General features: G+C 41.1%; 3 protein-coding genes and 1 long non-coding RNA gene across 6 annotated transcripts; 1 reads left to right on the top strand and 3 right to left on the bottom strand.

Annotated features, from left to right (window-relative positions):
* Positions 1-34: 34 nt before the first annotated feature.
* Positions 35-9,441, bottom strand: LOC115590215 (protein-glutamine gamma-glutamyltransferase 2-like). Of its 2 annotated transcripts, XM_030431495.1 has the most exons (15): positions 8,124-9,441; positions 7,533-7,700; positions 7,180-7,431; positions 5,832-5,950; positions 5,454-5,582; positions 5,123-5,300; positions 4,857-4,986; positions 4,351-4,460; positions 4,039-4,154; positions 3,774-3,900; positions 2,923-3,038; positions 2,515-2,689; positions 2,074-2,237; positions 1,051-1,184; positions 35-843 (listed from the first exon to the last, which is right to left on the bottom strand). In XM_030431495.1, the coding sequence occupies exons 1-15, from the start codon at positions 8,215-8,217 to the stop codon at positions 693-695; spliced, it is 2,163 nt and encodes a 720-aa protein (XP_030287355.1). In that variant the 5' UTR covers positions 8,218-9,441; the 3' UTR covers positions 35-692. The 2 variants fall into 2 exon arrangements, 1 of the variants encoding a protein (XP_030287355.1); XR_003985711.1 differs by lacking the exon at positions 35-843 and having other exon boundaries at positions 1,060-1,184; positions 2,074-2,254; positions 2,516-2,689.
* Positions 9,442-9,739: 298 nt separating this feature from the next.
* LOC115590217 (mucin-1-like) lies at positions 9,740-14,208 on the bottom strand. 2 transcript variants are annotated; one of them, XM_030431497.1, is made up of 4 exons: positions 14,133-14,204; positions 13,381-13,493; positions 12,303-12,632; positions 9,740-12,188 (listed from the first exon to the last, which is right to left on the bottom strand). In XM_030431497.1, the coding sequence occupies exons 3-4, from the start codon at positions 12,630-12,632 to the stop codon at positions 11,022-11,024; spliced, it is 1,497 nt and encodes a 498-aa protein (XP_030287357.1). In that variant the 5' UTR covers positions 13,381-13,493; positions 14,133-14,204; the 3' UTR covers positions 9,740-11,021. The 2 variants fall into 2 exon arrangements, with proteins under 2 accessions (XP_030287357.1, XP_030287358.1); XM_030431498.1 differs by lacking the exon at positions 13,381-13,493 and having other exon boundaries at positions 14,133-14,208.
* tec (tec protein tyrosine kinase) lies at positions 13,890-27,209 on the bottom strand. Its single transcript, XM_030431496.1, has 18 exons — positions 27,096-27,209; positions 23,654-23,857; positions 23,407-23,511; positions 22,603-22,684; positions 21,653-21,781; positions 20,348-20,400; positions 20,003-20,211; positions 19,192-19,257; positions 18,863-18,917; positions 18,607-18,689; positions 18,223-18,356; positions 17,294-17,368; positions 17,041-17,212; positions 16,359-16,575; positions 16,170-16,234; positions 15,756-15,874; positions 15,482-15,639; positions 13,890-15,200 (listed from the first exon to the last, which is right to left on the bottom strand). Exons 2-18 carry the CDS (start codon positions 23,789-23,791, stop codon positions 15,117-15,119), a joined length of 1,944 nt encoding a protein of 647 aa, XP_030287356.1. The 5' UTR covers positions 23,792-23,857; positions 27,096-27,209; the 3' UTR covers positions 13,890-15,116.
* LOC115590218 (uncharacterized) lies at positions 16,546-17,611 on the top strand. The gene is made up of 2 exons (XR_003985712.1): positions 16,546-16,688; positions 17,024-17,611. It is a non-coding gene; the product is annotated as an uncharacterized LOC115590218 (long non-coding RNA).
* Positions 27,210-27,927: the final 718 nt, after the last annotated feature.

Here is a 27,927-nt window from a genome sequence, read left to right as displayed (position 1 = left end):
TAACCAGTTAACTGAAGACATGAAGAAGCAGTAATTGGTTGAAAACACACTTTTATTAAACCCAAGTAAAAGCCACCACACAACCCTGTATATCTTTTTTAGACTGAAAATTTCTTCAATTACAGTCATGACATTACTGATTTATTTATGTTTTTAAAGGTAAATTTACAACATTGGTCTCTTCGGGCATTTCTTATCAGCCTTGCATGGACTAATTTTCATTAATCCAAGAATGATTTTGACCTACAGCTGCTAAACGTGTAAAGAAACACTTATAGAGGGAATGCAATTCTCAAATGTGTGCTTGAAATCAAAATCATACAATTGAAATATGTAAAAGTCAAGTCAAACACAAAGATGAAGGGAAAAATTAGTTTGACATAGGAAAACAATTGGTAGAAGTGTCCCTGTCCTGCTGTCTTTAAAATGTCAGGAAATAGTTAACAAATATATCACAATATTCCCAGAAGCCCAGAATTTACTTTACAGACAGAGAAAGGCTATAATGTCTCATATTTCAATAATTTCTCACTTTTTTTATTAAGATATGTTTAATCAGCTTGGATTCAATGAAGCACAAACCCTCACACCATCGCAGTATGAATAATAAGTCATGAATATGATGAATGTCCTGCTTATTTTAGCCATAAACAGACACACAGACTCAAGGCGGACAGGGAGGTTGGAGAGCTTCAGGGTTTGATCTCGAAGGTGCAGCTGCCCTTCACGTCCCTGAAGGCGCTGCAGTCGAAGTCGGCCACCACCGTCTTCATCCCGGCCTTGTAGGGCATCGTGATAACCCTCAGCCTCACCGTGCCGTTTGGCTCCAAATCTTTCACATTGCTGTTGATACACAAACATGGCGTTAATAACTGCACTTAACCTTTGCAATCTAACTTTAGAAAATGGAAACAGACTATTTCCAAAAAGGGTTGATGATGGTAGTTTAAGTGGCTGTTTTGGCATCAAGAGAAGGTGACAACAAAATCAAGAAAATGAAGGACTTTACAAATCCTTGTCAGGTTCAGGTAATGATGGCCACATGCTGACCTTTCTACGTAATCAGATTTGAAAAGGCCACATCCGATGACAGTCAGAGAGCAGTTCCACAGCTTTTCATTCAGTGGGTTTTTGAATTCCACCTCCAAGGTCAGGGTTTGAAACACACGAGCCTCACCCAGAACCTAAAACACACACACGCATAACACATCATTAGTTTACATGGTGTCTGGTTCTCTGGTAGTCTTACTGACCACTGTCTGCACTTTGTAGCAGCATAGACACATTAACACATTAACAGAACTTGTTCATGAGCACATTCAGTGTCAAAACAAGATATAGAGATTATTATCATGCAACCTGCCGTTATTATTGTAGCTGACAGTCATTCATTCCTATGATAGCGGAATGAATGACATGCTTCACTCATGCTCAGTGGAGCATGGAGATAAAAAAGTGTGATTTCCTGGGTGTGAGGCTAGTGTTGGGGTTAATCACCTGGATCTTGCATGACATGAGAGACTGAGCTCCCTGTTTAGCCCTCCGCTAACTTGAATGAGGATAAAACAATGTGACAGTGCAGCTTCAGACTTTTACAGATGTTTATATTGGATTCTATTCATGTTATGTACGAAGTGTTTTATTTGCGGACCCACTACTGCTGTAACAAAATAATTTCCCAGTCTGGGATCATTAAAGTAATTCTATCTATTCTATCTATATTATTGGACCTAAAGTATTAAATTGAAACTGATAGTTTAATGAAGTTTTTGCAGTTTTACATAACACCTGAGAATTAGGGGTGCTACCAATGACAAAACTCACGGTTTGGTTCCCATCACTGTTTGCTCATGGATTGGATCATTTTTAAGGATAACATTACAAGCTCTTGATCTACCTCTATGATAACACGTACTCCCAGTTTCCCAGTAACACCAATGAAAATGCCCAAGAGTCTCATCCATCCACTAGCAACTGCATCTGGGTGTAGGGAATTAATATTTCCGTGTCAAACTGTGAGGGGCTATACAGATCATAGATCAAATTGTGTACATCACAGAGGATTCTGCTGACCTTAATGGAGATTGAAGGGTCCTCCAGGGCGATGTCAGTCTCAGTCTCATAGATGTCATCTTCCTGCTGTTTGTCAATGGCCACGGCTGAAACCTTCATGCTGTCACAGTTCGCCATGAATTTGTTGTAGACTGAGAACGGGATCCGAATAGGTAGGATCACGTCTGTGGAACATGAGGACGTGAGCAGAGGAACATGAATACTTTTTTTTTTTTTTTCAGTTTGTAAGTTCTGTAAGCTTTTATTAAAAAGATGTTTAACTTTTTACAGCACCAAAAACTCAGTATGATAATCAAGATACCTTCAAATAAAAACGTTTTACTGTCACATAGTGGTATAAGCAATTTTTTCAGTTAGATGGTGAAAAACATAATTCAAAACATGAAAACTAGTTGTAATAGAAGATGATATTGAAGAGTAGTGAAGGGAATAACTGCAGACCTTGTCCAGGCAGTATCATCTTCTCCTGAAATGTGCTCTGGATATTGTTTGCTGGTTTGCCATTGTACCTCATGGCCTGAGCATTGACACGGATGAACATTGTCTTAATGGTTCGATCTTTGTTGCTCAGCTTCAGCTCCAGTTTGACGTCCTGACCATTCACCATCGTGCTCTCCTGGTAGAGAAAGCATAATCATAATCAATTAACACTTGGTCTGTATGAAAAAGTGTTGAAGTTTTATGTCTGGCCCTGCTTCTTGCTGACTTGAAAGTCTGATTGTACAAAAAATACAACTATCTAATTGAATGCCTTCAATCCACAGACATTCATTAATTCATTCAGAATTTGTGCATGTTCCCACCTCGCTTTATAAAGTTACACATTGCCCTTCAGGATCTCAGTTTTACCTCTTCGAATTTCATCTCCAACTTCAGTGGCTCGTCTCTGGTATCACCCTCTTGATCACCTCCTGAGTTCATTCGGTTGAGTGCTCGCCTGAAGATGGCCCTCTCCTTTGCACTGCCTGTACGGAACAAACTCATAATGAACTTAATGTAGAGCACCATACAGTAACAAATAAAACATCCGGACTATTCTGAAACACTTCACATGGCACAATGATGACCATAGAATCTACTCATATAATAGACCATTTGATCAGCCCCTCCATGATATTGCAATGTTGCAATGTTGCAATCACCAATTCCTCTGAGGTCTGCACGAACTTTTAATTTTGTCTGAAGACCACATCATTATGATGACTGGTCAAATTTACAGAAAGCAGCGGTGATTGGACAACAAATTCATTATTGTGCAGAATTCACTGGAATTGGCGATTGCAACATCGCAAATTCTTGACACGACTGTTTGATACAACATGACAGTGCCTGAAAAAACTGACTTGTTTTGGATTTGGCAGTCATATGCCCATGTACACCAAGATGGGTCTGTTTGAGGACCTACAGGAACATGGGTATATAAGGGTTGATCTTATAAAGCATTTGATTTCTTGGAGCGTTGAAAAGCCTGATCAAATCCTGAAAGCTCAGTTCTTACTATGAGATATTCATCAAGATCATCCAAAACCAGTTTAAGGACCCAACGGAATCAATGAATTTGTGCTTATTACCTTGTAAAAGTGTTCTTGAGTTTCACTGGTATGAGTTCCTCAACTCTTGAAGGACTCAAGAAGAGCCAAGCAAGACAGTGAACTATTTCTTACACAAAAGATAGATACTTCGAAGGATGCAGTCTTTACCTTCTCTGTGTTTGTAGCTGTCTGTGATATCATTTCTCATGTTGGAACCAACAGCCTTGGTAGAGATGTTCTGGCCTACTGTTTTGGTGTCAGAGTGCATTTTCTTCTTCAGACCACGAGCAGTGACCTGAGGATGGGAACATGGTCGAGGAGAAAAAAGAAGCATTGAAAAAATAGAATAAAAGAACTTAATTATTTGGGGAGTTTTGACACCTGTACATGTTCCAAAGTTCTCATCATCATAAGATCATGTGTGGTCACTGACCATCCACTTGACAATGTCAGCGTTGACCTCAGCAAAGACAAATGGCATGTCATATTTCAAGAGAGCCTCGCCCTGGAGGATGCCGTTGACTGAGGCTGGACCACAGCAGTACACCCCTGGGGCAAGACAAACAAAATTTGATATATATTTTAATCTTTTGATTGACTTGTAAATGCAACAAAGACTAAGCCAAAGCCAAGGACTGAACCCTGTGTGGAGCACTATTTGTAATTTTACATCACTTACTCAAGTTACTCAGTCTTGAGTATGTTGGTATGCTTTTACTAGTTTAAAGAACAAAACTGTGTTCACCGTCACTTAATTCCTGTGGAGTGGGGTCCAAGACTTGCCATCCATCATAGCTGTTTCCTTTCTTGAGGTCTGGTCGTTTCATCCATCCTTCCGTCCACACGTGGAAGTTCCTGCATTACACAGATAAATACAATTCCCAATCTCCCAGTCATTCTCAACGATGAAAACTATTGGGACTTTCTGATTGATAGGGATGTCATGTTGTTAGGGTGGTGGTCTTTGATTGCTAGGGTGGTTAAAGATGGTTGACAAAGTGTCAGAAATGGTAGGTTGTTTTGGGAGTATTCAGGGTGGTTACCAGCTCAGTGGTGTTTATTGTGGGCTACTTGCCATGATGGTGTAAAGAGAATTTAAGCTGTGGAAACTGGTTGTTTTGGGGAACAACACCTGCTTAATGGCCTTGTCCAATTATGAGAGTTATTATATGATAACATTATTTGCTACAAATACTTGCTTCAGCCAAGTATATTCACTCAACCCCAACCATAACAAAGTGCTTCTCTTACCAGACACTGTCTTTGCTTTCTGTGGCTCCGTTGTCGTTATAATTCTCATCGATGGTGAGGCTGTTGTTTGTGTCATGAGCTGACTGGAAGTTTGTGACAACACGACATGGGATCCCCAAGAACCGCATCACTGGAATTAAACAGATTTAAACATGCAGAGACTCAAATACTAAAGCATAAAGAGTAATGATGAAGTCAGACAGTAGCTCAGTTCTGCTAATATTTAATACCAACACTGCACCAACACATTCACATTAACACCACACCTGTACACATGACAGCAGCAAACACCCAGCACTGTCCGTACTTCACTGGGTTGCAGTTGTTTTGATACCAGCGCTGGAGGATGCTAACGCTTCCGATCCAGTGGGTGGGCCTTTCTCCACCAGAGTAGTCTCCAGTCCAGCGTCCCACTAACACACCTCGATCACCGTTAGAGTTGATCTGCAGATTAGATATACAAATTAGTAATAAATCATGAGTGATATTTTGTTTATATCCCCCATTGGTGGAGGAAATACTACCCTTCTTTATTTTCTGTAAAATACCAATGCCACATTTGAAAAGTACAAGGAATTGTGCTAGTCATACTCATACCATGGCGCTGACCACACGGCTAACATAGATGGGGTTACAGCGAGCAGAGACGTCATCAGCCGGATCTTTTGCATATTTTGGGTTGACATCCAACATCTTGAGACAAATGTCCACCATTTCCTCCTCAAACTGTGTAGTAAGACACAAGTTGGAACTGCCAGTTAGCTAAGATACCAACTTACCCATGGCTGCCATACAATATTTCTGTCAGGCTCATGATATACTTGCTTTTTGATTGAAGATTAAATGGATATAACACCAAGAGAAAAATCAAGTTATAATCACTCCGAGTCAACATGTATCTGATATTTTCCCTGAGCTTATGAGGTCCAAATTAAACAACAAAATGCATAGATTTTGACCACCTAAAATACTTACCTGTCCAAATTCCCAGGACATCGGGCGGAAGTATCTTGACGTTCCCCTATAGATAAGTCCGTGTTCGTTCATCACATACTCTTGTCTTTCCCTTTCATCAGGTAGATACACCGAGTCATCTACAAACAAACACACAACCCAGTGACATAAGTAAAATAGGTTAAAAGTGCACATCATAGTCATTTTTACCTTTTTATTAAGATATTATTAACTTTTAAATAAATAATTCAAAAGTGTTTGCTTGAGATGTGACCCTAAGTCTGTACCCAAAATTTTCACGCTGCAGTCTATATATATTTTTTGGCCTTTATTGATAGATCAGATGAAGATTTGACAGGAACCAGGATGAGACAGAAGGGGAGTGACACACAACAAGGGCCCCAGGCCGGGAGTCGAACCTGGGTCCGCTGAGGACAAAGCCTCTGTACATGGGAGGCCTGCTCTACCAACTGAGCTAAACAGCAGCCCTGCAGTATTTTTTAAGCTGTCTGAAACCCTTTACAGTACTCTGCATCATACTATTATTGTTTTTGTAACTCCATAGAATAAAATTATACATTTTAAGGAAGGAGAAAAATCAGTGTAATCCTGCCTGACTGACATTATTATTTGGAATAACACGTTATGTCTTTCTGCGTGAATTTTCATTTCAACACTGCTTAAATGGGAGTGATGGTCATAAATAATGCATGTCTACATTATGCAAAGGCAATCATATAAAGAAATGCTTTCCTGAGTAACTTTACAAACCCAGTATGGCCTTTTGTGAATACTGCATGTCTAGTAAATCTCAAACTTTGTAATATCCTGTTGTGTTACTACTTTGATTACTTTTTCCCTGTTTCACACTGGTACCTCTTAGCCCAGAGTTTAGTTGATTTTCTGTGGATAACCCCGTAAAGTCAGGGCCAGCAAGCCCTACACTAAAGTCTGGGTTAGCCCACTTTGGAATATGTAGGTGTAAAACTTTTTTTTTAGCCTGGTGCCAAGTGCAGCATGCCAAAGCACTTTTAAAAGTTTGATATGTTGTTTTGAATCAAATCCCCAAAATTGTAAATGAACTGCATATTTTTTCAATAGGCTTCTTATTTCTTAACATATTTTCTCCCGTGACGTTTAAGCACGTTATTGGAACTAATACTGTGAATGCTCAGTTCCATTCGGACACATCCTGGTATTAGACATACTGACACACAGTCTTATGGGGTGAGGGGTTCCTTATCTGCCGTAAGTTTAGAGTCTAGTCCAACTCTGAAGTTCTCAGGTCTCAATGGACTCACGAAAACCTCTTCATGGAAGTGCTTCACATCCATGATAGAAAGTCAGAGTCTGCAGTATCGCCACTTACCTGAGCACCAGGGGTTGAAGAGCACCACCAGAGTTCCAAGGGTGGTCCTATCACTCAGGGTCTCTGCAAACAGTGAGTACCTCCCCACAGGAGCATCGACCGGCGGGGTCACGGACAGGGTCACGATCCCTCTCTGCAGATTGGCGCTCTGGTCAATATTGTACTTCCATATGGCCTTGACGTCACTAGTGTACATTGGAGACGGGTTACCAAACTCAGAACGGGTCCCACGCTTTTCTGAAGGAGCAGGACCTGGTGAGGATGGTGGGTGGGGTTAGATTGGCGGTGGGTAAATATCTTACATCAAAATAGTTGCAAGTGACTATAACAGTGTGAATTGTGAGGTAATCTACCTGTCTCCACAATGAGGGTGAGCGGGTCGTGGGTCCTGAAAGGTTTCACCATTTCCAGAGTGATGAGGAAGGACTGTCCCCGCCTCACAACCAGCTGCTTTGTCGTTATTTCAATGGTGCGATGGGCCGAGTTGTTAGACTGGCAGTGGAAGTCCACCTTCTTAATGACTACAACAAATAAAACATTAACGTGTCGAGTAATCTTGCAAATCTTGTAAAATTAAGAAGCCAGTTTAGAAATAATTATTGGAAATAATTCCAAAATGTTAATTAGAATTTTGCAGATTATACATGATATGCATGTAATACTTTGTTTGGAGATTTTAATGAAATGATTAGATGGTATGTTTTTAATCTTTTGCAAAAGTTATTATAACATATTTTTTCTGTTAGCGCACAGCCTCCATACATTCACCTCCAAACAGGGTAAAAGATAACAGAATAAAAAACATTAAAAAACATGTGAACAAAAGTGGAATTTATCAGTCATAATAAATAAAAATAAACCTACCAAACAATCAAAATTTAGTCTCACTCTGACCCTGATAAAATGTAATCACCTTATAAATCCTGCTCATAGTCAATACTTACTCTTTGCCATCCTGTCAGTGTTCGCAGTGCGCCGTTCTTTCTTCAGAAGGTTTAAGAAACAACTGAAGTGAGCAGCTGAGCAGCCTCCTGCCATTTAAACACTCAGTGATGGGGCGTCTTCACTTCCTTAATTAGATAAAATTCCTGCTGAAACCTAGAACAATGCGGGATCTTGCAGGACTGTAAACCAATGGTAGAAAGGCAGCTTGATTTATTTATTGGTTTTATCTCGTGCTCACATCTACTAACGCAGGAGGAGGACACCATTAAGGAGTAATTTTTCAAGAAAAGTGACAGTTAAACAACAAGATTTTATCATTTGAAGACGCCATCAGACTCACAGATCACTAACAAGCACGAAGAGTATTCACTGATGCCACAGCAAAGTTGTAGAAAAGTCAGCTGCAAGAAGTGCAACCTCAAGTGCAACTAAACATTTTATTGGCTGACCACTGAATTCTGTTCCACATTTCTTCCTGTTAAAGGCAGTTTTTTCTCCCACTGTCGCCAAGTGCTTGCTCATGGCTGGAACTGTTGTATTGATTGATAGTCTACTGATCGCAAGTTAACCTCATCTTTCCCGAGTGGCTGTGTGAACTGTGGCAGACAACATTGTGTAGTGATATCGATGTTAATGGGGAACTAACTGGAGAACAAAGACACCAGGGATGTGTGGAGTGGGATGAGAGAGATAACTGGCTTCCAGAGGGGAGGTGGAGGATGTTCAGTAATGAACAACGACCCCCGGTGGTCCCCCTGCTGCTCCTCTGAGCAACCACTCCTGGACATTGTGGATTCACACAAATACCTGAGTGAGGTGCTGGACAACAACCTGGAGTTGACTGAAAACAGGGAACACATGGAGCACATGTTTTAAGATAGATGTGAAAAAAATATGAACCCATCCTTTAAATTCTTCCTTTAGTGTTAAACAGAATATTACTATATGCAGGAATGCTGGAAGTCAGTCACAGTTGCTGGTGTTGTAGTAAATGTACAACAAAAACACAGAACAATTTGAGAACAATTTGCATTACAGAACAACCTTGAACACCAACATACTACTGGTCAAAGCAGCCACATCAACTACAGTCAACAACAGCGAGGAGATGCGGAGGAAGAGAAATTCCCCAGACTTCCTTATAAAATCTCTCTGTTTTGTAAGTTGTTGAGTTTGGAGAATCGTTATAAACTTTGTAGAACACTGTCTATGACAAATTCTTAATTATTTGGTCCTTCTTGTAAATTCGGCAAATTACATACATGAATTAATGATGATTATTTATGATTAACCAGAGAATTGTCAATTAACAATGGGCTTTATGATCAAATAAAGTTTTTTATGTAAAGTGTACAATCAATTTACTGGTTTTACCCTCAGCATCCCTACTTCTACTGTCCATATGGTAGTTTATTATATGTTGGTTTTTTTTTGATAATGTCATTGTCGCTGGGACCGATGTGACCTAAAAAGTTTCAGACATGCAGACACAGTGTCAGGCTCGATCTATAGAGAGGAACACATTATCTGATGAGACGAGACAGCAGTCAGATGAGATGTGATCAGATGGCCTAAAGTGGCATCAGGTGAAACATCAAGACGAATGTCACGAACCTGTTGATACGATTATTTATTCAACATTTTTTCCTGTTCATGCATGAAACTGGTAGCAACAAATACTCCTCTGAGAAAATATTCCTCTCCACACTGAGTTGCCTCCTGTTGCTTTGGACTACTCGGTAAACTTACATTTGTTTTGAGTTCACACCTTTTCACAACTACGAAGATGATTTATAGTTGAGCCAACGAGAGATAACAAAGAATCAGCTTACATTACAGGAGGAATGTTTCCAATTGTACTGAAAATTTCAAATTTAACTGCTTTAAAATATCATTATTGCAGAAAGAATGCAAGTAAACTCTTAGCTGTTGGTGAACAAACCGTATTAAAATTACTAAATGCATCTTTTTCTTTTAGTTGATACTGAAAGTTTGACTGGAGACTGAATTTTATTTTGAAATATACTGAAAAGAACTGGTTCTATGTGGAAGGAATATTGTTGTTAATGTTGAAGATATTTTTTCTCTAGGATATTGCTTTGTGTCGCACTGGGACTTACCATAACTCATCAGTCTGCACATCACATGACCAACAACACTGGGGCCTGAAACAATAATCTGTGTAGTTGTCAACCACCGACCCACTATTGCCATCTGGTGGTTTGACTATAAAACCCCAATCTTTAATAACAAAATAACAAAAATGTGACTATCGCTGCTGCATTTTACTCACTCAAAACTGGACACTTTTATCCTCAGAACACTCAGAACACATGGTTTACAATCAGGCTTTTCTATATTCATTAACATTCTATGAATCATGCACTTTTACTTCTCTTCTATCTGAAGTCTTCTCCAGCCATTTCGTATCTTATCCAGAGTATCATTGTAACAAATACACTTAAACAAATTACACAAAAGTTTAGTATAGTAAGCCTCTGTCTATATCTTAAAACATTTGATATTTTTTAACAGAACAGTTGAACATTGGTTCATCATTCTTAAATGTAAAGGGAAAGGGTGAAATTGTCTACATTACTTTATTGTACTGTTTGTAACCTGCTAATAAATTTTGAAAGTTAACCTAAGCATTTGTTTTATTTTCATTGACAAAGTAATTTATTCTCCTCAGTCATACCAAGGTAGAAACCCAAAGAAACAACAGTGCTCACAGATGTGGTAAAGAGAGAGGTAGATCTTAATGGGCTGGTAGACCTAACAGGACTGGAGATGGTGGTGGAAACGACAGATATTGCAGACATGTGGGCCAGATGTTGTAGGGAATCGGTCAGATGTTGTAGGGACTGGTTCAGATGTTGAAGGGACTGGGTTCTGGTTCAGGTTTTGTAGGGACTTGGTCCTAGGTCAGTTCTAGTGGGGACTGTGTCAGAAGTTGTAGGGACTGTGTCAGATGCGGTAGGCGCTAAGGCAGATGTTGACAGGACTGGGTCAGATTTAGTGACTGAGTCAGATGTTGAAGGGGCTGGGTCAGATGTTGACGAGACTGGACCAGATGTTGAAGGGGCTGGGCCAGATGTTGAAGGGGCTGGGTCAGGTGTTGACGGGACTGGGTCAGATGTTGACGGGACTGGGCCAGATGTTGAAGGGGCTGGGTCAGATGTTGACGGGACTGGGCCAGATGTTGAATGGGCTGGGTCAGATGTTGAAGGGGCTGAGTCAGATGTTGACAGGACTGGGTCAGATGTGGTAGGGACTGGGTCAGATGTTGAAGGGGCTGGGTCAGGTGTCGAAGGAACTGGGTCAGATGTTGAAGGGGCTGGTTCGGATTTAGGGACTGAGTCAAATGTTGTGTCAGATGTAGGGACGCGGTCAGATCTGGTAGGGACTGTGCCAGATGTGGTCATTGAAGATGTTGAAGTGTGAGGTTTAGAAGTGGTTGAAATGCTTGGGCAGGCGCATTTTCTAGTCATTTCTGGGTAAAACCCAGTAACACTTGTGTGGACAGGACACTGTGTTCCAGGAAAAACATTAAATTCATAGTCTGCTGTATTCAATTCTTTGTGGAGTTCCGCCAGAGTCTTTGTCTGCAGATATTTGTTTTTAAAATCATCTGGAACATTGTCACCCCAGTGTGCACTTGATATCCACATATTCATGGTGGAGCTGTAGCAGCAGAACGCTGACCAGAGCATAGAGGGAATATTAATCCTGTTGCTGAGGATGTTCTCAGTGCTGGGTTGTGCTCCAGTCACCACAAACCCTTCGATCCTACCATTGTTGTTAAAGCAGTATTTATCCATAACACATTTGATGCACTGTTCCATTCTGTTCCAGCTTCCCTGGTTGAATGTTTTCACTTGCGGAACAATGTTGGTCAGGGTGAAGGTGGACACTTTATCAGTCTTGTTGAACGCATGAGAGCTTGGAAATAAATGGCCCCTGTCAAACTGCTTGTTGTTTCTGTAATCCGTGTTCCCAGCCTGGTTGTTGTAGGTTTTGTTCTTGTCTCCGACGATCATGTTCTTGTCATCTTCATTCTCAAACTGTAAGACTTAAAGGATTAGTTACTGATGCAGTCAGAGTAGCCATGAGGACATAAATTGTACAGTAAAAATGTCTTTCAGTTAGTCCTTTACTAGTCAAAATGAAAAACCTACCTGTGGCTCTATCTTCCACCATGTTTGGGGTCTCCTGCCTTCTCCATCCCCTCTGTACTTGTAAGCAGAAAAGACTGGAATCTTGTTCTTGATGTCGTAGAGCGTCAAAAACCTCCTCTCATTCTTAAAAGTCTGGCAAATGGGCTTGTATCGGTTCTGGTTCAGGATGTGTCCACCCTGCAAGATACCTGGGACCTGTGGCGGAGTTTTCTCTAGAAGGAACAGGTCACAGTCTGACACCGACTTTACCACCTCAGCCACCATTGCATCGAAGGACAGGAAGAGGAAGGCAGCATGGAACAAGAAATACCTTGTCTTCGTGGGCGCCATCTTCAAACAATGGGTATAATTTGATCAGAGCAAAGACAAAACATTACTTAACGTTAGGCTGCAGTTTTGGTTCCAAGCTTTAAACTTTTATTTTTACACCTGTGTCCGTTGGTGTGTTGGTTGGTTTGTCAACATGATTTACACAAAAATTACTTAACAGATTTCTGTGAAACTTGGATGGAACATGGATCTCAGCCTAGAGTAGACCTCAGTAACTTTAGGTGTGGATTTGGATGAAGGGATGGAATTTTTTCTCGATTTCTTTACATTGTGAGATAGAGCTGGCTTTTAACATTTTCCATTCATTTTTCGGGGAGTAAAGCATGGATCATGATGAAAAAAAATCAACATTATTAAAATGGGTGGTGACTATGAGTGAACAATAAAGTTGGATTATGGGCCTTTACATAGGTTTGCCCTCTACTGAGTGCCGTTCTGTCTTTGATTTATTAAGTGCCCTCTATTTAAACCAAGTCAGCTGGAAAAATTGTAAAGGTTTACCAGGAATTGTTTTTTTTTAAAACTCAGCCAACATCAGCTTGATTAGCTAAACTGCTACAACTAATTAAAATTATGATAGTGACAGTTGTTTTTCTATAGGCTGGAAGTGAGAAGCATGCTTTTCTCTTCTTCTATCTGAAATCAAGGACCCATTGTTTGAAATACTGCAGTGGATTTCAATGGTAAATCTGTAGTGTTGATTGTTTTGGCAGCCATAACAACGGTTACTATGAGGGGCAGGGCTTACTTCTTGTTGTCAAGATGGAAGATTCACAGGGACTTTACATCAGAGAATGACTCGGACTCAATTCAAAAGAAACCATTGTGTCAGTTGTTCCACTGTGGGCTGGCCCAGTTTATCTAGTGCAACATAAAGTAGAGAAAATTAAATTAATTCTTCATTACCAGGCGAGAAATCATTGCCAAAACTGATACAAATCACCAATGTAAATATTTTCACATTTTTAACATTATTTATTATCTATTGTTGTCTTTATCAGTGTATTGATTTTAAGGTTAGAAAGTCTAAAGTAACAAGAAAACAATGAAATATCCGTAACATGTGTAGCAGCTTTTGTGTTTAACTCTCTGTATCCGTGACACAGCTATACAAATTAAGGCTCAGTCATATTTATGATGCAATTTATGGCATCGAAAATTGGCTTGAGATGTAATTTTCTTTTTCGAAACTGTATTTATGAAGAGGTTTTTTTTAAAATACTGGTTTAGAATGTAAGTATGACAAAGACCAGATTATGGCTGTAGCATTTTTCTTTTTGACAGGAGAGCACATAATGCAAAAAATAGTTTCTTTGTATACACAAGTACTAGTTTTGATCAATATTTAAACATTTAAAAGGCACATTTAAAATCAAACATATATATTACAACTTTAATATCAAAAATAATGTTGCTTTGCTTATTTTCTCTGTCCAATGTGAGGAAAAAGAGCGTACAGATAATAAAACTTAAGTATGAACAGGAGAAGATAAAACTTACCTCCTTACATGTGCACAGGTTTCACAAGAATCTGCTAAAGGGTGTCTTTGTCTTTATACAGTTGTAGAAACCAGACGGACTTCCTCAAATATCACCCAGCTTGTGGAGGAAGTGTTAATTATACTGAACACTCAGCAGTCTGACCATGAAGGAGAAGATGTGCATGTGCATTCAGCAATACCTTATTTAACCCTTTGACCACATTTATGGGATCGTTATCTGCAGGTGTATCATTATTGGGAAGTTTTTACTCCTTAATGTCGGCATAGGCCCTGAAAAATCAAGTCAGTCTGGCTGCACCCGATTGCCTACCTGACCCAAATCAATGACTTTCTCATAACAGTACTTTAATGGTAATGTGAGAAATGTTGATGAAATGACATAAAAACAAATGTACCCTGCAGCTAAATTAGTCAGACATATGAACTAAATAAACAAACAAAACCAATGTCCTTATGTGGCTGGATTTCTTAACTGTTCAAAGCAAAAAAAAATCACACAGCTGAGTCCTTGTTGGAAGATTCATATTGTGTGTTGTGGTTCAATATACATTTGATTGCGAAAAAACTCTCTCCGTCTCTGTCAGGGGCAGACTCACAAACAAGTAGGCAAAACATTTGCATGACAATTACGGAGTTCTGTTCATCATGAGGGCCTTCTACATGTTTTCGACATCATTGTCAGTCATCACTATTGTGGTTTGAACGCAGCTTCAGTTGTCACAGCTGTCAGTGTAGCTGTTTAGGGTTTTTGTCACTGGATCAGATAAACCAAGTGGTGGATGAGTGGGTGGTCCCAGTTGGTCCCTCCTCTCAATGTGGTTGGTCAGTTCCATTTCACCGTCTCTTCCATGTTCTCCGTCCTCTCGTGCTGCATATTAGACAATAACTGCCATAACTCTTGGTTACCATGGAGCTGGAGTTAGGGACCAACATGGCCGCCACAGATGGCGCAAATGGTGGAAGCAGCTGATTGGTCAGTTGATCAGTTTGGTGGAGTGGTGTCACCCTCCAGAGCGTCGGAGATCAACAGGCAGAGCTGGGAGAACGACGGACGCTCCTCCGGTCTCTGAAACAGAGAACACAGGCTGTAAATGACAAGTTCCCCCTGAAAGTGACCTATGGAAGTGCAGCTGGTGGCGTTAATCAATTATAGATTCAGATATTGTGGAGATTTGTTTTGGAACCTGGAGTAAATTGACTGCTTGTAAACAGGAAGTCTGGAAATAACATTTTCATTAGTTTTAATCATGTGTTTGGGAGCTATAGTTAATACTTTAATACAGTACAGTTATACAGCACAGAATAACAACAAATACACAGAAACCAATGGCTTCTCACAATTCCTACCTCGTGCCAAGAGAGCTGCATGATGTCATAGATGGCGGCAGTGGCCATTTTGGGCCTGTAGAGGCGGTGACCCTTGGTTACCAAGGTAACCACCTCGTGGTTCTGATTCTGTTCAAACGGCATGCGACCCTCAGTGAAAACCTCCCACATCAACACACCTGGAAACACACAGATGACAGAGGTTCAATAAGAGTCTGGAGCTTTAATGTTTAAATGCTGATGTGTTTAATAAACCTTAAAATATATTAAAAAAAGGAAAATAAAGCGTTCCTACCGAAGGACCAGACGTCTGACTTGCTGCTGTATTTGCAGAAGTTGAAGACTTCAGGAGGCGACCACTTCACAGGAAACTTGGCACCTGATGAGCTGGTGTACTGGTCGTCCAACACATATCTACAAAATACACATCAAGTTAATTCTGTATACCTGCTGGCTTGTTTTAAAGGGACAATTCACCCAAAAAACTAAAATTGATCTGTGGATTATCTTGAGTAACCGAGTCATGGTGTCTGTGAGGTGACATTGCTGTTGAGTATTTGTATTCTTTTGGCGCTTACAGCACCACATATTGTAGAGAAGGCTGTTGTCTCTACAGCCGATAACTCAACAATCTTGATAGATAAATAGCACTGTGAACTGTCCCCCAAAAATAAACAAGTAATGTTAATGTGTGGGACTAAATTCGTACCTGGCCATGCCAAAGTCAGACACCTTCACCACCAGAGAGTCATTGACCAGGCAGTTTCTGGCAGCCTGCAGAAGAGATTAAAAGAGTGAAGAGAAAGAAACAGAAATTACAAATTGGTCAATAAATAGGTTTAAGGATGGGACAGGATGAAGCTAACGCAATAACAACACCTGTTCAAGTATCAGTTACCAGATCTCTGTGGATGAAGCCGTTGGCCTCCAGGTGCTGCATGCCTTCGCTGACGTCCAGGCTGATCGACAGCAAGGACCCGAAACTGAAGCTGCCTCGTCGCTGCCTGAGGAAGTTCAGCAGGCAGCCATGCTCCATGAACTCTGTGACGATGTAGATGGGCTTCTGCTGGCTGCAAACGCCGTACAGCTGCACCAGTTTAGGGTGAGACAGCTTCCTGGAGACAACAGATCCATTCAGTATAGTGAAACAAACCATTAATATCGTTATGTGTTGCAACAAATGCCCGAGGACACCGAGACCAGCTGATATGGACCAGTCAGAACTGTGGTAAGTGCTACAGATCAACTCTTTACTCTTAAAACCCCTAAACCTCATGAACAACTTCCTCAACGAGGTGTTACAAACTGAAGCTTTAAGCAGCTTCTGTCACACATTATTTAAGTAATCATTGGTCTGATCAATATAAGTGATTGAAATGGAGAATACAGTTTGAAATCAGGAGCACAGTTCAGAGAAGAGACGGATCAGAGTTCATGATGCTGCAGTTCTTACTAAACTCCTGTAGAGGGCAGCAGAGGTTAACGGTAGATATAGAATTAGATCCTAATCCCTTGTCGTATGTTTCCACCTTTCCTCTGGTCTCTTACTGATCTTTTTAAAAGACTCTTCCCCTCCTTACATCATGACCTTGGCCTCCTCGATGAAGTCCTCCTCGTACATGGCTCCCTCTCTGATGGCCTTGATGGCCACTTTGTGCTGAGCCCTCCACTTCCCGAGCCTCACCAGACCGAACTGACCGCTGCCCAGCTCCTTCATGAAGGTCAGCTCGCTGGGGTTGATCTCCCACTTGTCTGCAGGTGAAGATGAGAGTTACATTCATGGATAAACATTGTTTAAAGTGTTTAAAGAGAGCTGAGCTCTGCTGGACTCACCGTAGCTGAAGCCAGCGGTGGACGGAGCGGATTTGTCCTGTTTCCTGACAGGATACCTCAACCTGGCAACAAGACCTGAGATATAGAAACAAAGGCAAAGAGACAGTTTCACAGATACGGAGGAGGATTAGGGTCAATTTGAGTTTGACTTTTTTGAACTTACGACAAACTTGTTTAAACAAACATTTTCAGTGGCCCTAAACTTCTACTATACAGAGAAAAGAACAGTATGTATGGAAGAACATTTGGAAGCTTGGATTCTGAGCTCCATCTCGTTACTTTAACAACCTGAAACCTAATAAAAACTGTTAATTGGGTTTTAAATGTTTTAGAATATTAAGTGTTCAGTCTCCACTGTAGCTGCTTTTTTATTTACAACATAGAACAAAATGTCAGCAATTAGGTTTGAGTTTCTTGTGACGTACCACCTAATAGTCATTCAAAGCATGAAGCATCCAGAATTATGAGGAACTGTGACGATATCAGAAACTGAATTCTGAGAAAGAAAGTTGGAATTCTTGGGGGGGAAAAGTAGGCATTGCAATTCTAAGGAGAAACAAAAGTCACAATTCAGAGAGAAAAGTCGCAAATCTAAGAAAAAGTTGGAATTCTAAGAAAGAAGTTGCAATTCTAAGAAAAAATTTTGGAAATACGAGAGTAAATCGGAATATCGAGAGAAAAGTTGGAATTCTGAGGAGAAAAAAATGGAATTCCGAGAAATAAGCCGGAATTCTTACAAGAAAAAAAAGTTGGATTTCAGAGAAAAAAGTTTGAATTTTGAGGAAACAAAGTCTGAATTCCAGGAAAGAAGCTAAAATTCTGAGGAAAAAAAAGTCATGGGTCATGACAAAACTTGACGGACTGCACTTGCTCAGCTCGGATGGTGTAGCAACAGTCCGGACGGATAAAGTAGACGACGTGTTGTTTACCTGCTGCGTTGTGTTTGTGGTACTCGATCAGGTCGGGGATGGAGCTGAACAGGTGTTTCTCTGCCAGGTAAAACTGTTTGGGTGAGCCTTGTGTGTCCTTGATGTGGTAATGTTTTATAGCTGCACCTCCCTCCCTACAAACACAACAACATAACAATGAGCGCTACACGGTATGGGCTTTGTTTTGACTACATGATCGTGGCAGGTGTTTCTAATATTTTGAGCCATGTAAATGGGGTGGACAAAATATTAGGAACACCACTCATATTCTCCCTCCGTTTTGTAAAGTATCCGTGATTTGTAGTTTAGAAGATAAACACTGTTCTGGTCCCTGAAGGCGGCTGCTTTTTGAGCTCGGATTAGTTGGTCAAAGAGAATCAGTACCCTGCAGCAGACTTGGTGTACAGAGAGACGGTGTAGGTTCCTGCAGTGCTGGAGTCTCTGACGATGAAGGCTCCTTCTTTGTCCTGCAGGGGGCGACACACAGCAGAGTTTACATTTTGTTTCATGTGATTAAGAAAAGTTAGTCTGTAGTTTTTAGTGAGTGGTAAATTAACTGAATAACTGTTTTTGTGATGGACAAAAGAAAGACAGAAATGTAGGGAAATCAAATGATGAAGTATTCTAGAGAAAGACTCACCTCCTTCCTCAGCAGCTCCTCGGCCTTGTTCCTGTTGACTTGTTTACTGTACCAACTACACGAACAAAGACATACAAATCCATTTAACAACGGTATATTCATTCTTATCTTACAATCTCCTTATCCTGATCTAGTTAACGTTTTAATAGGCTTCAAAAGAAGGAGACCTGGCTGTACAGAATTGTGCTGTAGTTCATCTAACCTTTATGTTAAATTGTTAAATTGCACCAGTATGAGTCCATAAAGTTATATCAGCTGTTGTAGTGCGGTTACTTTGATCGTGACCGTTGGCTGCTGTTGATCTACTGTGAAATGATTAACAGACTCACACAAACTGTACCAGGTTTCCGGATTTCTTCTCTGTGACATAGTTACTTGGGATGTAGCCTTCCTCACTGTGAACACAAACACACCAGGAAATATGTGAGGCCGTTAACACTGTGGATCGAGTGTTTACTTTGCTGTGGCAAGACAGTTTTGATTGTTTGATGTTTATGCTCACCATCTTAAAAATGAACAGTTCACCCAAAAATTAAAATTCAGTTACTGGGCACTTGTATTAAAATATGAACAAACAGAAAATGTCACCAGAAGCCCCAGAGAGGCCTTTTTTTGTTAAGCTGAAATCGTCACTGTAGCTAGTAAGCTAAAACTCTTAGCATGTGAGCAACAAAGTGCTAAATTGACAGATTTGTTTATGGAGTTTTGTATGGCGTTGTAGTTACGACGACGAGGTTGTTTAGGAGAATGCTGCACCTCTGTTTTAGTGTGAAGCTCCAGAAATGTTTTGTGGACTACAAAGCTTCCCCTGACATTCCATCAGCATGGGGGGAGGAGATGATGACGGAACCTTTTGAGTGAACTGTTCCTTTAATTTGGTTTGCTAGCATGCTAACAGTTGAGGCTAATTCTGTGGCGTTCCACCCAGTAGTTGAATCACTGTTGAAGAACTCATTGACATGACGACTCTCCAAAAGTGAAGTCAAAACATTGGATCGCCCCCTGGTGGCTGGCTGCAGTTTACACGCATTCACACGAAAACTCAATTATCCAGCCGATGATGTTGAGATATTTAAGTCTGGAACAAAATGGTGGACGCGTATTGTTAACATGAATGTACACGGTGATAAACACACTCACCCGTACTGGTTACGCGCCTTGTACCAGTTGACGTCACACTTTTCCAGGATGACGTACTCGTCTCCTTTGACGAGACTCAGGTCATGAGACTCGGCACCCGGGAAGTCATACTGCGCCACCACCACCTCCTCTTCATCATCGTCATCATCGTCTTCATCGTAGTCATCATCATCGTCACCGGGTGGAGGGAGGGGCGGAGGGGGCCGTCGCTGGGTGACGAGGAAGAATAACAAAAAACTCTTGAAGTTTTAAACTGAGGTGGATGTGTTAATCATAAGTGTGTGTGTGTGTGTGTGTGTGTGTGTGTGTGTGTGTGCGTGTGTGTGTGGGTGTGATAGTGGTTACCCAATTGTTTCTAGGCTCCTCTCCAGGAATCGGGGGTAAAGGTTTTCTGGAAACTATAAAAGAGGAACAGAAACCAGCAGATACATTGGACTGTTGAACGTCTTTGTTTTCGTCGACCATCTGTGCTCTGACCTCTGACCTCTGACCTCTCACAGCTGGTTTAATATCGTTTTATTATCCTGTACATGTGATGATGAAGAACTGAAGCCTATCATACCGTTGCAGCAGTCACAGATCATCTCAATGAGGCCTAAATTTAACGTTATCAGTGTGACTTCCTGTTTTTCTTTCACACTTGATGAATCAACTGTTTCAGGTTCTACACTGCAAAAAATATCCACGTTAATGGGCCATCAGGTTCTGTTTTGAAACATTTTTGCACGTTTTGGTACATTTATCAAAGACCAAGCAACTTTATATCACTGCTGAAGAAGTACATTCGCCCAAGTACATCAAATACTTTCCTTGAATGCATAAGTAACGGGCTACTTACTATGAATACTACACTATAGAATAAATAGGTTATTCTTAAAACATGAGATGAGTTTATTGAGATTAACTGTCCAAATGTGACTACTTAGGCTTCAGTAGTAGCCGCCAAAGGAGTGAGTTAGCCTTTCAGGGAGGTTGGTCCTGCCACTGTGGCTCTGTTCTTCGTCTTAGCGGTTGTGTGCTTTGTGCTAACGTTAGCTATTAAAGGAGTGCGTTAGCCGCTAAAGGAGTGTGTTGGTGCTGCCGCAACTCTGGTCTTTGGCTCACGGGCTGTGTGCTTTGTGCTAACGTTAGCTGCCAAAGGAGGCTGTTGCTCTGACTCTGTTCTTCAACTTGGGCTATGTGCTCTGTGTTAATGTAAGGTGCTGAAGAAGTGTGTTAGCTGCTAAAAGAGGCTGTTTCTGTGGTTCTGTTCTTCTGCTCAGGGGTCATGTGCTTTGTGCTAATGTTAGCCGCTAAAGGCGTGTGTTATCCACCAAAGAATACTACAAACTTGTGCTTCCAGAATAAATTACCAATGCTAGTTTCAGACATAAACTTATATAAAGCGCAATTAAATCAACTTTATGTGAAGCTGACAAACCAAATCAATGCACTATGATAGGACAAAACTCTATAGAGCTGCAGAGTTGATATCATATTGAATGCTCACGTCAAAAATACAAGTTTCAGGTAAAGTTTGTGGTATATGAGTATATGAGTTCTGAATATCTGTAATTCTAATCATGATAACTATGGTAGAATAACTTTAAAGTGATCAACAACACAGTTCAACAGTGGACTGGTTTGGGGCGTGTGGCTATGTTTTCTTACTGTCTCCAAACAGGTTGTACTCCTCACAGCCGGGAGCCAGTTTTTCCGCCTGGCGACAGCAGAGCCATGCCCCCTCCTGCCAGAACTGAGGGTGGAACTTCGTTAAGACCCCATTGTTGTCCTTGATCTCTGCAGACAGAAAAGGTTCAGTGTTAGATACTGAAACTTAAGAACATGATATTCCTAAAGCAACTTCTGCAGACATTAGGAGCCTTTTCTTCTATTATTTGTTTTAAGCGGATTTATAGACATTTAATTGCGATCCACATCCAGATAATGATATCCTCTGAGAGTATAAGTCACGCTGGATCTAAAAACACCTTTATCCTGTTTATGTTTCCAGACTGGACGGCGTGATGTCTCAGAGAACCAGCAGGAATGTTGAAACAAACTGCTGTATGGGTTTTGTAATTCCTTAACTGTGTTACACATCCAGCAGCAGCTAATCTGGCCAAACAATAACTAACTTCCTGTTAATTTTAAAACCTGTGCCTTTCATTTCACATGATATTGTCACTTCACATTACACTGAAAACCCTTGAGCAGCTAATTTAATCATCATTTTGCATGATCACCTATATAACTTCCAGGCTCTGTTGTTTCTGTTGTCGGTAACGTTCACACTAATTATCCAGACGCTAAGTGGTAACTAAACTGTGGGAAATCCGAAGCCTCAGACTCCAAGTCAGCACATGACCTTGTTTACCTGTCTGATCTCGAAGTCTCAGGTAAAATGTCACACGCACAAAGTGCCAGCAAGAGCAGTGGAAACAACGGGGGCTGCTGGGAAATTTGACCCATGTGTGAAAACCGGTTTCACTCTTGTGGCTTTTAAGGTGTCAAAACATCTTTTCAGCCTAGCAGTTAAGCCTGTCGACTGTGAGTGTGATCTGTCACGCTTTCACCAGTGCTGTTGATCTGCAGTAGAACAAGACAGAGCAGAGACTAACCCTCTTTGAGGCTCTGGACCCACAGACTTCTGCTGTTGTGACTCGGCGCGAACACGTAGAGGATGTTGGTTCCGTACACCACCTAGAACAAACACACACAGACGCATTGTTGCGTGTTCTCTGCCCTGAAAACACAAACTGGTGAAAAAGAACTGCAAACTTTGGTCCATTGATTAAAGATATAAAACGTGGCTTGTCCTGTAGACAAGGTGGAACTGGTAGTAAGATTTATTTCTAGAAAGTGTCAAAACTCTCAAGCAGTTGGACCACGAGACACTTTGTGGACAAACCAACGTTGTTTATTGACTTAAAAACAACACCAGAGAAAGGAAAGATCATAAAGATAACACAAAATAAAATGTGTACTGAACACAAAGACACCACACGTATACTTTTAGTTTCAGTTTGACTTGCACTTTCTGAGAATATCACAAATAAATATCCAAAATTCCACTTAGAAATCATAGACAGAAGATGCTACCTAGGACTGCAGAACTTGCCTTAGAAATATGTTGTTTTTACGCTTTCCTCGGCATCAAGTGACTCCAGTGGTGGTTGTTCGTACATTAATGAGTAAACTGCAAACAGGAACTGTTATCGTCTAATTCGGCACAGTTTTACAACAGTCTGATAAGGTAACCGTTTAACTGTTCACCTTAGACAACTAATTATAAAGAAATTTGGCTAACTGAGAGTTTCTGGACGTGTCTGACTTTTCTTCTGTGATTATAAGCCATAAAATTAAAGGCCAACACACAGAGCAGCTTTATGTGAGGGAACTTGTGGTTTGTTGTGTGTTTGTACCTGAAAAGGGTATTTGTTCTGGCAGGGGATGATTCCTCCTCCGTTCTTGACGATCTCTGCACATCGGATGCGACTCAGCTCGATTGATCCTCTCTTGAACTTCTTCTGTTGATGGAAACAACATGTTGACCACAAGTTTTTAATATCTCTATCTCTTCCGGAGATATCAGACTTGTATTTTGTTGTGTGTTTGTCCGGTTTCTTGCTGTGAAACTGAAAATTAGATCTGAAATCTGAAAGAAATGACCTCGGCTTTTCCATCGTAGTAAGTCAGCCTGCTCCTGGTGAGGACAAACAGTCTCTCCTTGTAGTTCAGCGGTGACGTCCTCTTCTTCTGCTGCGAACGCTTGATGAGCGTTTCCTCCAATAGCAGCTCGCCACTCATCCTGGTCCCGCCCACGCCCTCAGCCCATTGGAGGATATGGTCAGAACGGAGCAAGCTGGAGCTGAGCTGAGGAGAGACATGCACAGGTTTACATTTTCCCTCCAGAGGAATCCTCTCCTCAGCTCTATAGAGTCTTTTAGCGTCTTTCAGCACTTTGTTTCGGTTCTCGCTAATTAGCATTGTTTACAGATATTCCCTTCAGGAGCTTTTATAGACCAAACACGAAGACGACTGCAAATGAATGTTGCTACATATCGTCTAGAAGTGTTTTCTCAAATGTTAGCACGCCTGCTAACACACTAAACTTAGATGTCAACATGCTAAACATCAAACAAAGGACCTTTTACAAGAACCTGGATACAGTGTTGGAGGTGGAGCTCCATTTCTCCCTATTAAAGCTGCTCAGTGGCACTTTGAAGCCGACAAAAGCTCAACGTTGTCCGTGTTGTGCTGTCCATGCAGCGAGCTCACCACAGACCAGGCCAGCTAACTTCCGCTTTAGCGCCTGGCTAACTTGAATGGAGATAAAACTATTTAATGGTGTAATCAGCCCCGCGAGAGAAGAGGAGTTTCTCATTCCTGTGTACTGAGACTCAATAAGTCAGAATCAGGTCTGTAGCATCAGTGCGGTCACAGACAGGAAGTCCTCCCACACAGGAGCTGACTAAATAAAACTTCAACAGAAATAGAAACTGAGAATTCAAGGTGCTTACTGCAGGGATTCTGTATGAAGTTTGGCCTTTACTTTGTCCTGTAATCTGAAAAAATAGTCACGTAGTCACTTTGACTGGGTTTCGTTTTGACGTCCTCGCTGTTTATCTTTTTTGTCCTAAACTATCTGAGTGCATGTTGTGTTCATCATCCTGATTTTTATCTGATGTTTACATGTTTCACACTGCAAAAGTCATCATCACTGCTGGATGAAATGCAGTAATACACAATTTAATTACTCTACTGGGTACGGTACATGTTATTTTACAGATTTCTGTTTAGTTTGGAGAATATTTTAACCTTTCTTTTTCATATAACAGCCAAAATGCTCAATAGGCTCCGTGTGGGTGTCTTAAACAAATAATCTTAAAAGTGACATATCAGGAAATGGTCTGATCAAAGAATACGCATTTGAATACTCTTGACTCGTTTCAGTCCATGCCATAAATAACACTGAGGTTTGACACTCGACTGTGCAGCTGTTACTCTCACATTGATCTACAGATATGTTGATAAAGTTATAAATAAATAAGTTATAAATAAATACACTTTGATGTAGTTAACTTGAGCTGTTGAAACTGGCTGCTGTAAGCTTGTAGCTCTTTTAGCTGTGGAGGTAAGAGGCGTCTGACAGGAAGTGGGACTGAACGCAATATTCAAGAACAACAAGGGTCAGTGTGAGGATTGTGGAAACAGTATGGAGGCGATTTACATCAGCTCTGACCAGGACTATGACTCCAGAGATGGAAGAGGCATGACGAGGTGACTGTAGAGACAAACCAACACTGTGCTGTTGACTTTTATTTAAGTGCGTCCAGTTAGAATGACGTGGGTTTTACAATGAGTTAACGAGACGATAGGTAAAAACTGACCACCTCGAGTTTATGCTGGTTAGCGCAGTTAGTTTGTTAGCTAAGTTAGCTCAAGTGTGTACACAACTAGTACCAGATCTTAGCGAGACGATTAACATGCTAACTTCAGTCTATATCTCCAAGCATATTTCCGACTGGAATAATTGTCCTGAACACTCCCTCAAGTCAGAGCAACAAGTTGGAAAGTCAGAGAAAATGTATGGTGCATTCAAGTGAGCTGAGAAGTCGGAATTTCTGATGTCCCAGTCAGAAATTTCCCCTGAAGCCCCCCTGAACTCTGATTTCTAACACGGAAAGTAGAACTCATCACGCCAAGCCCGACCTCAGAATCCAAGATGGCTGCTCCGTGCATCAATGGCTGTGAAAGCTGCAGAAAATACTGTTTGTTTAGCAATTCTGTCTCCTTAACTCAACTCTTATTATCAACTGGTATTGCTAACAATGATTAGAGGTCAACGCAGGTGTGACGTCATTCCTGACTCGGATTCCCAGCTCTGAAATCGACTTCTGAGGTAAATGAAATAATTTTGCACGAGTTGCCGAGCAGACGTAAGTTTATTTTACATTGAAATGTGGCGGAAGACGGTGAAAATGCATTTTTGTATAATACATTTTGTGCTTTACATTTTTCAAGTTTGCTTAATTTTTTTACTCAAACCATCTGGACACCACTCTGAGAGATAAAATGCAAAACAATTTACTTTTGTTGCTCTCACTTTCCAACTTGACTCACGCGAACACTCCCAAGTTGGAAGACCAACTTCCAAACTCGGGAAGTGGGAGCATCCAAGGAGCACCTGAACGCAGCATCAGAAACCCCATACCTGTTCTTGATTTCAAACATCTGCCATGTTTTACTGTTTCATCATGTTCACCTTCAGCTGGTTCAGGATTCATGTTTAGTGACTGCTGCGGAAAACGTAACGTTTCCTGTGACGCTGCTTCAAAATAAAAGCATTTAAATGATTTAATAACGGGGCTTTTATAGTGAAGAAGTTGTAGTAAATTAAATGTGTTTGCAGCTGAATTAGTGGAGCAGCTTTGTTAGCGGTGATTCTTCGATAGTGCTGCACAGATTGAGACAAACCGAGCAGAACCAGGCAAAAACTGCAGCATGTCAATACTGAGGACTGTTTTGTTAACATCAGCACTTTCAAACGACAAACTTTTACTAACAAGTTGAATGCTAGTGGTATTAAACGTTTACTTAAGTAAAATATCCACTTCCACCAAAACTAATGCAAAAAAAAAACAAAAACAGCGTTTTAACGTGTCGTCCGTTCTTCCCGATGGACCATGAATGCAGCATCAGGGAATAACAGAAGCCTCACAGTGCACCTGCTCTCAGGTAAATATCAGATTGTTTAACTTAATTAAAACACATTTATGAACGGCAACACTTGCAGACGAGTCGTTTAAGTCATTATTACAAAACCAGGTGGTGTCTGTGATAATTGAACGCACATTGTGTTGTTTGTTGTGTTGTTTGTTGTGTCTCTTTCAGACACATTCAGGTAATATTCCTGTAATAACTCGTGTTGTGTGTATTTAACATGATGTCTAACGTGTCAGCAGCAGGTTTGACAGCAGACCTGCAGCACTGTGACTCACTGGTGGCTCCGCGGGTTTCTGCCGCAGAGTTTGATCGACAGCAGCTTTAACGTGTTTAATCTAATGCAAGTGACGTAATAAACGCAATGAAAGGTAAACGTGTGTCTCACCTGTTGTCGTCATTCTGCAGGTTCTACTTCGTGAGTGTGCGTCTGGCTCCCATGTAGCTGTGAGAGAGAGGAGAAGGATTCAGGAAGTGAAGAGAAGGAGGGAGGCGGACACACAACTCACCAATACACACACACACACACACACACACACAAGAACACATGAACTTCCTCGTACACTGCGGGTAGAGCTGTGTGTGTGTGTGTGTGTGTGTGTTTGTGTGTGAGAGAGAGGGGGGGGGGGGGTCAGTGGTGTATGAGGTCATGTGTCTATTCAAATCAGTCAGAAAGTAGAGTGGAAAATATTGTGTGTGTGTGTGAAAGTGAACATTTTAATACTGACAGGTTATAATTGTTAATGATAATATTAAATGTAACTAAATGGCGCTTCTCCACCAACATTAGTGGGTCTGCACAGGTTTTTTTAAACGCGGGTCAACCCTTTAAAAGTCACCGTATCAGATACATGATCAGAACACCGAACCACCTGATGGTGACTGCGTGTATCAACCCGCCACTGGGCGCCAGTTCAAGCCGAACTCCTCCAATCGGTCGTCTGTGTGTCACAACAACAACCTCCACGCTGAATATGGCAAATTCATTAGGTCTTTAAATCTGGACACTGTAGCATTTTATACTGTCGATTCATAGCTCATAATAAATGTGCAGTCCGATCGTCAACCCACCACCTGAGAGCTCACACTGTACATGTGGACTGTATGATAGCTCTGAGGCAGGTGTTAGCAGCAATGCTAACAGGACAGAAGCGTGCTGCCTTGACGATCTGTGCAACCCTGTGTGTCGAAACCTTCAAGAATAAGAGGCGACGGCTTGG

Source organism: Sparus aurata, chromosome 10 (genome assembly GCF_900880675.1).
Source record: "Sparus aurata chromosome 10, fSpaAur1.1, whole genome shotgun sequence".
NCBI lineage: Eukaryota > Metazoa > Chordata > Actinopteri > Spariformes > Sparidae > Sparus > Sparus aurata.
The sequence above is the reverse complement of the archived record's forward strand: the minus strand, read 5'-3'. Positions and strand labels throughout refer to the sequence as shown.

Coding starts and splice junctions, on each gene's coding strand:
- LOC115590217 (XM_030431498.1), bottom strand. CDS start 12,632: ATGGCGCCCACGAAGACAAGGTATTTCTTGTTCCATGCTGCCTTCCTC. Junction 12,189..12,302: donor GGTGGAAGATAGAGCCACAG/GTAGGTTTTTCA, acceptor TAAGTCTTACAG/TTTGAGAATGAAGATGACAA.
- LOC115590215 (XM_030431495.1), bottom strand. CDS start 8,217: ATGGCAGGAGGCTGCTCAGCTGCTCACTTCAGTTGTTTCTTAAACCTT. Junction 4,155..4,350: donor TCCACAGGAATTAAGTGACG/GTGAACACAGTT, acceptor GTCTTGCCCCAG/GGGTGTACTGCTGTGGTCCA. Junction 844..1,050: donor AAATCTGATTACGTAGAAAG/GTCAGCATGTGG, acceptor GTGTATCAACAG/CAATGTGAAAGATTTGGAGC.
- tec (XM_030431496.1), bottom strand. CDS start 23,791: ATGAGTGGCGAGCTGCTATTGGAGGAAACGCTCATCAAGCGTTCGCAG. Junction 17,213..17,293: donor CACCGCTGGCTTCAGCTACG/GTGAGTCCAGCA, acceptor CTTCACCTGCAG/ACAAGTGGGAGATCAACCCC. Junction 15,640..15,755: donor GTCAGACGTCTGGTCCTTCG/GTAGGAACGCTT, acceptor GTGTGTTTCCAG/GTGTGTTGATGTGGGAGGTT.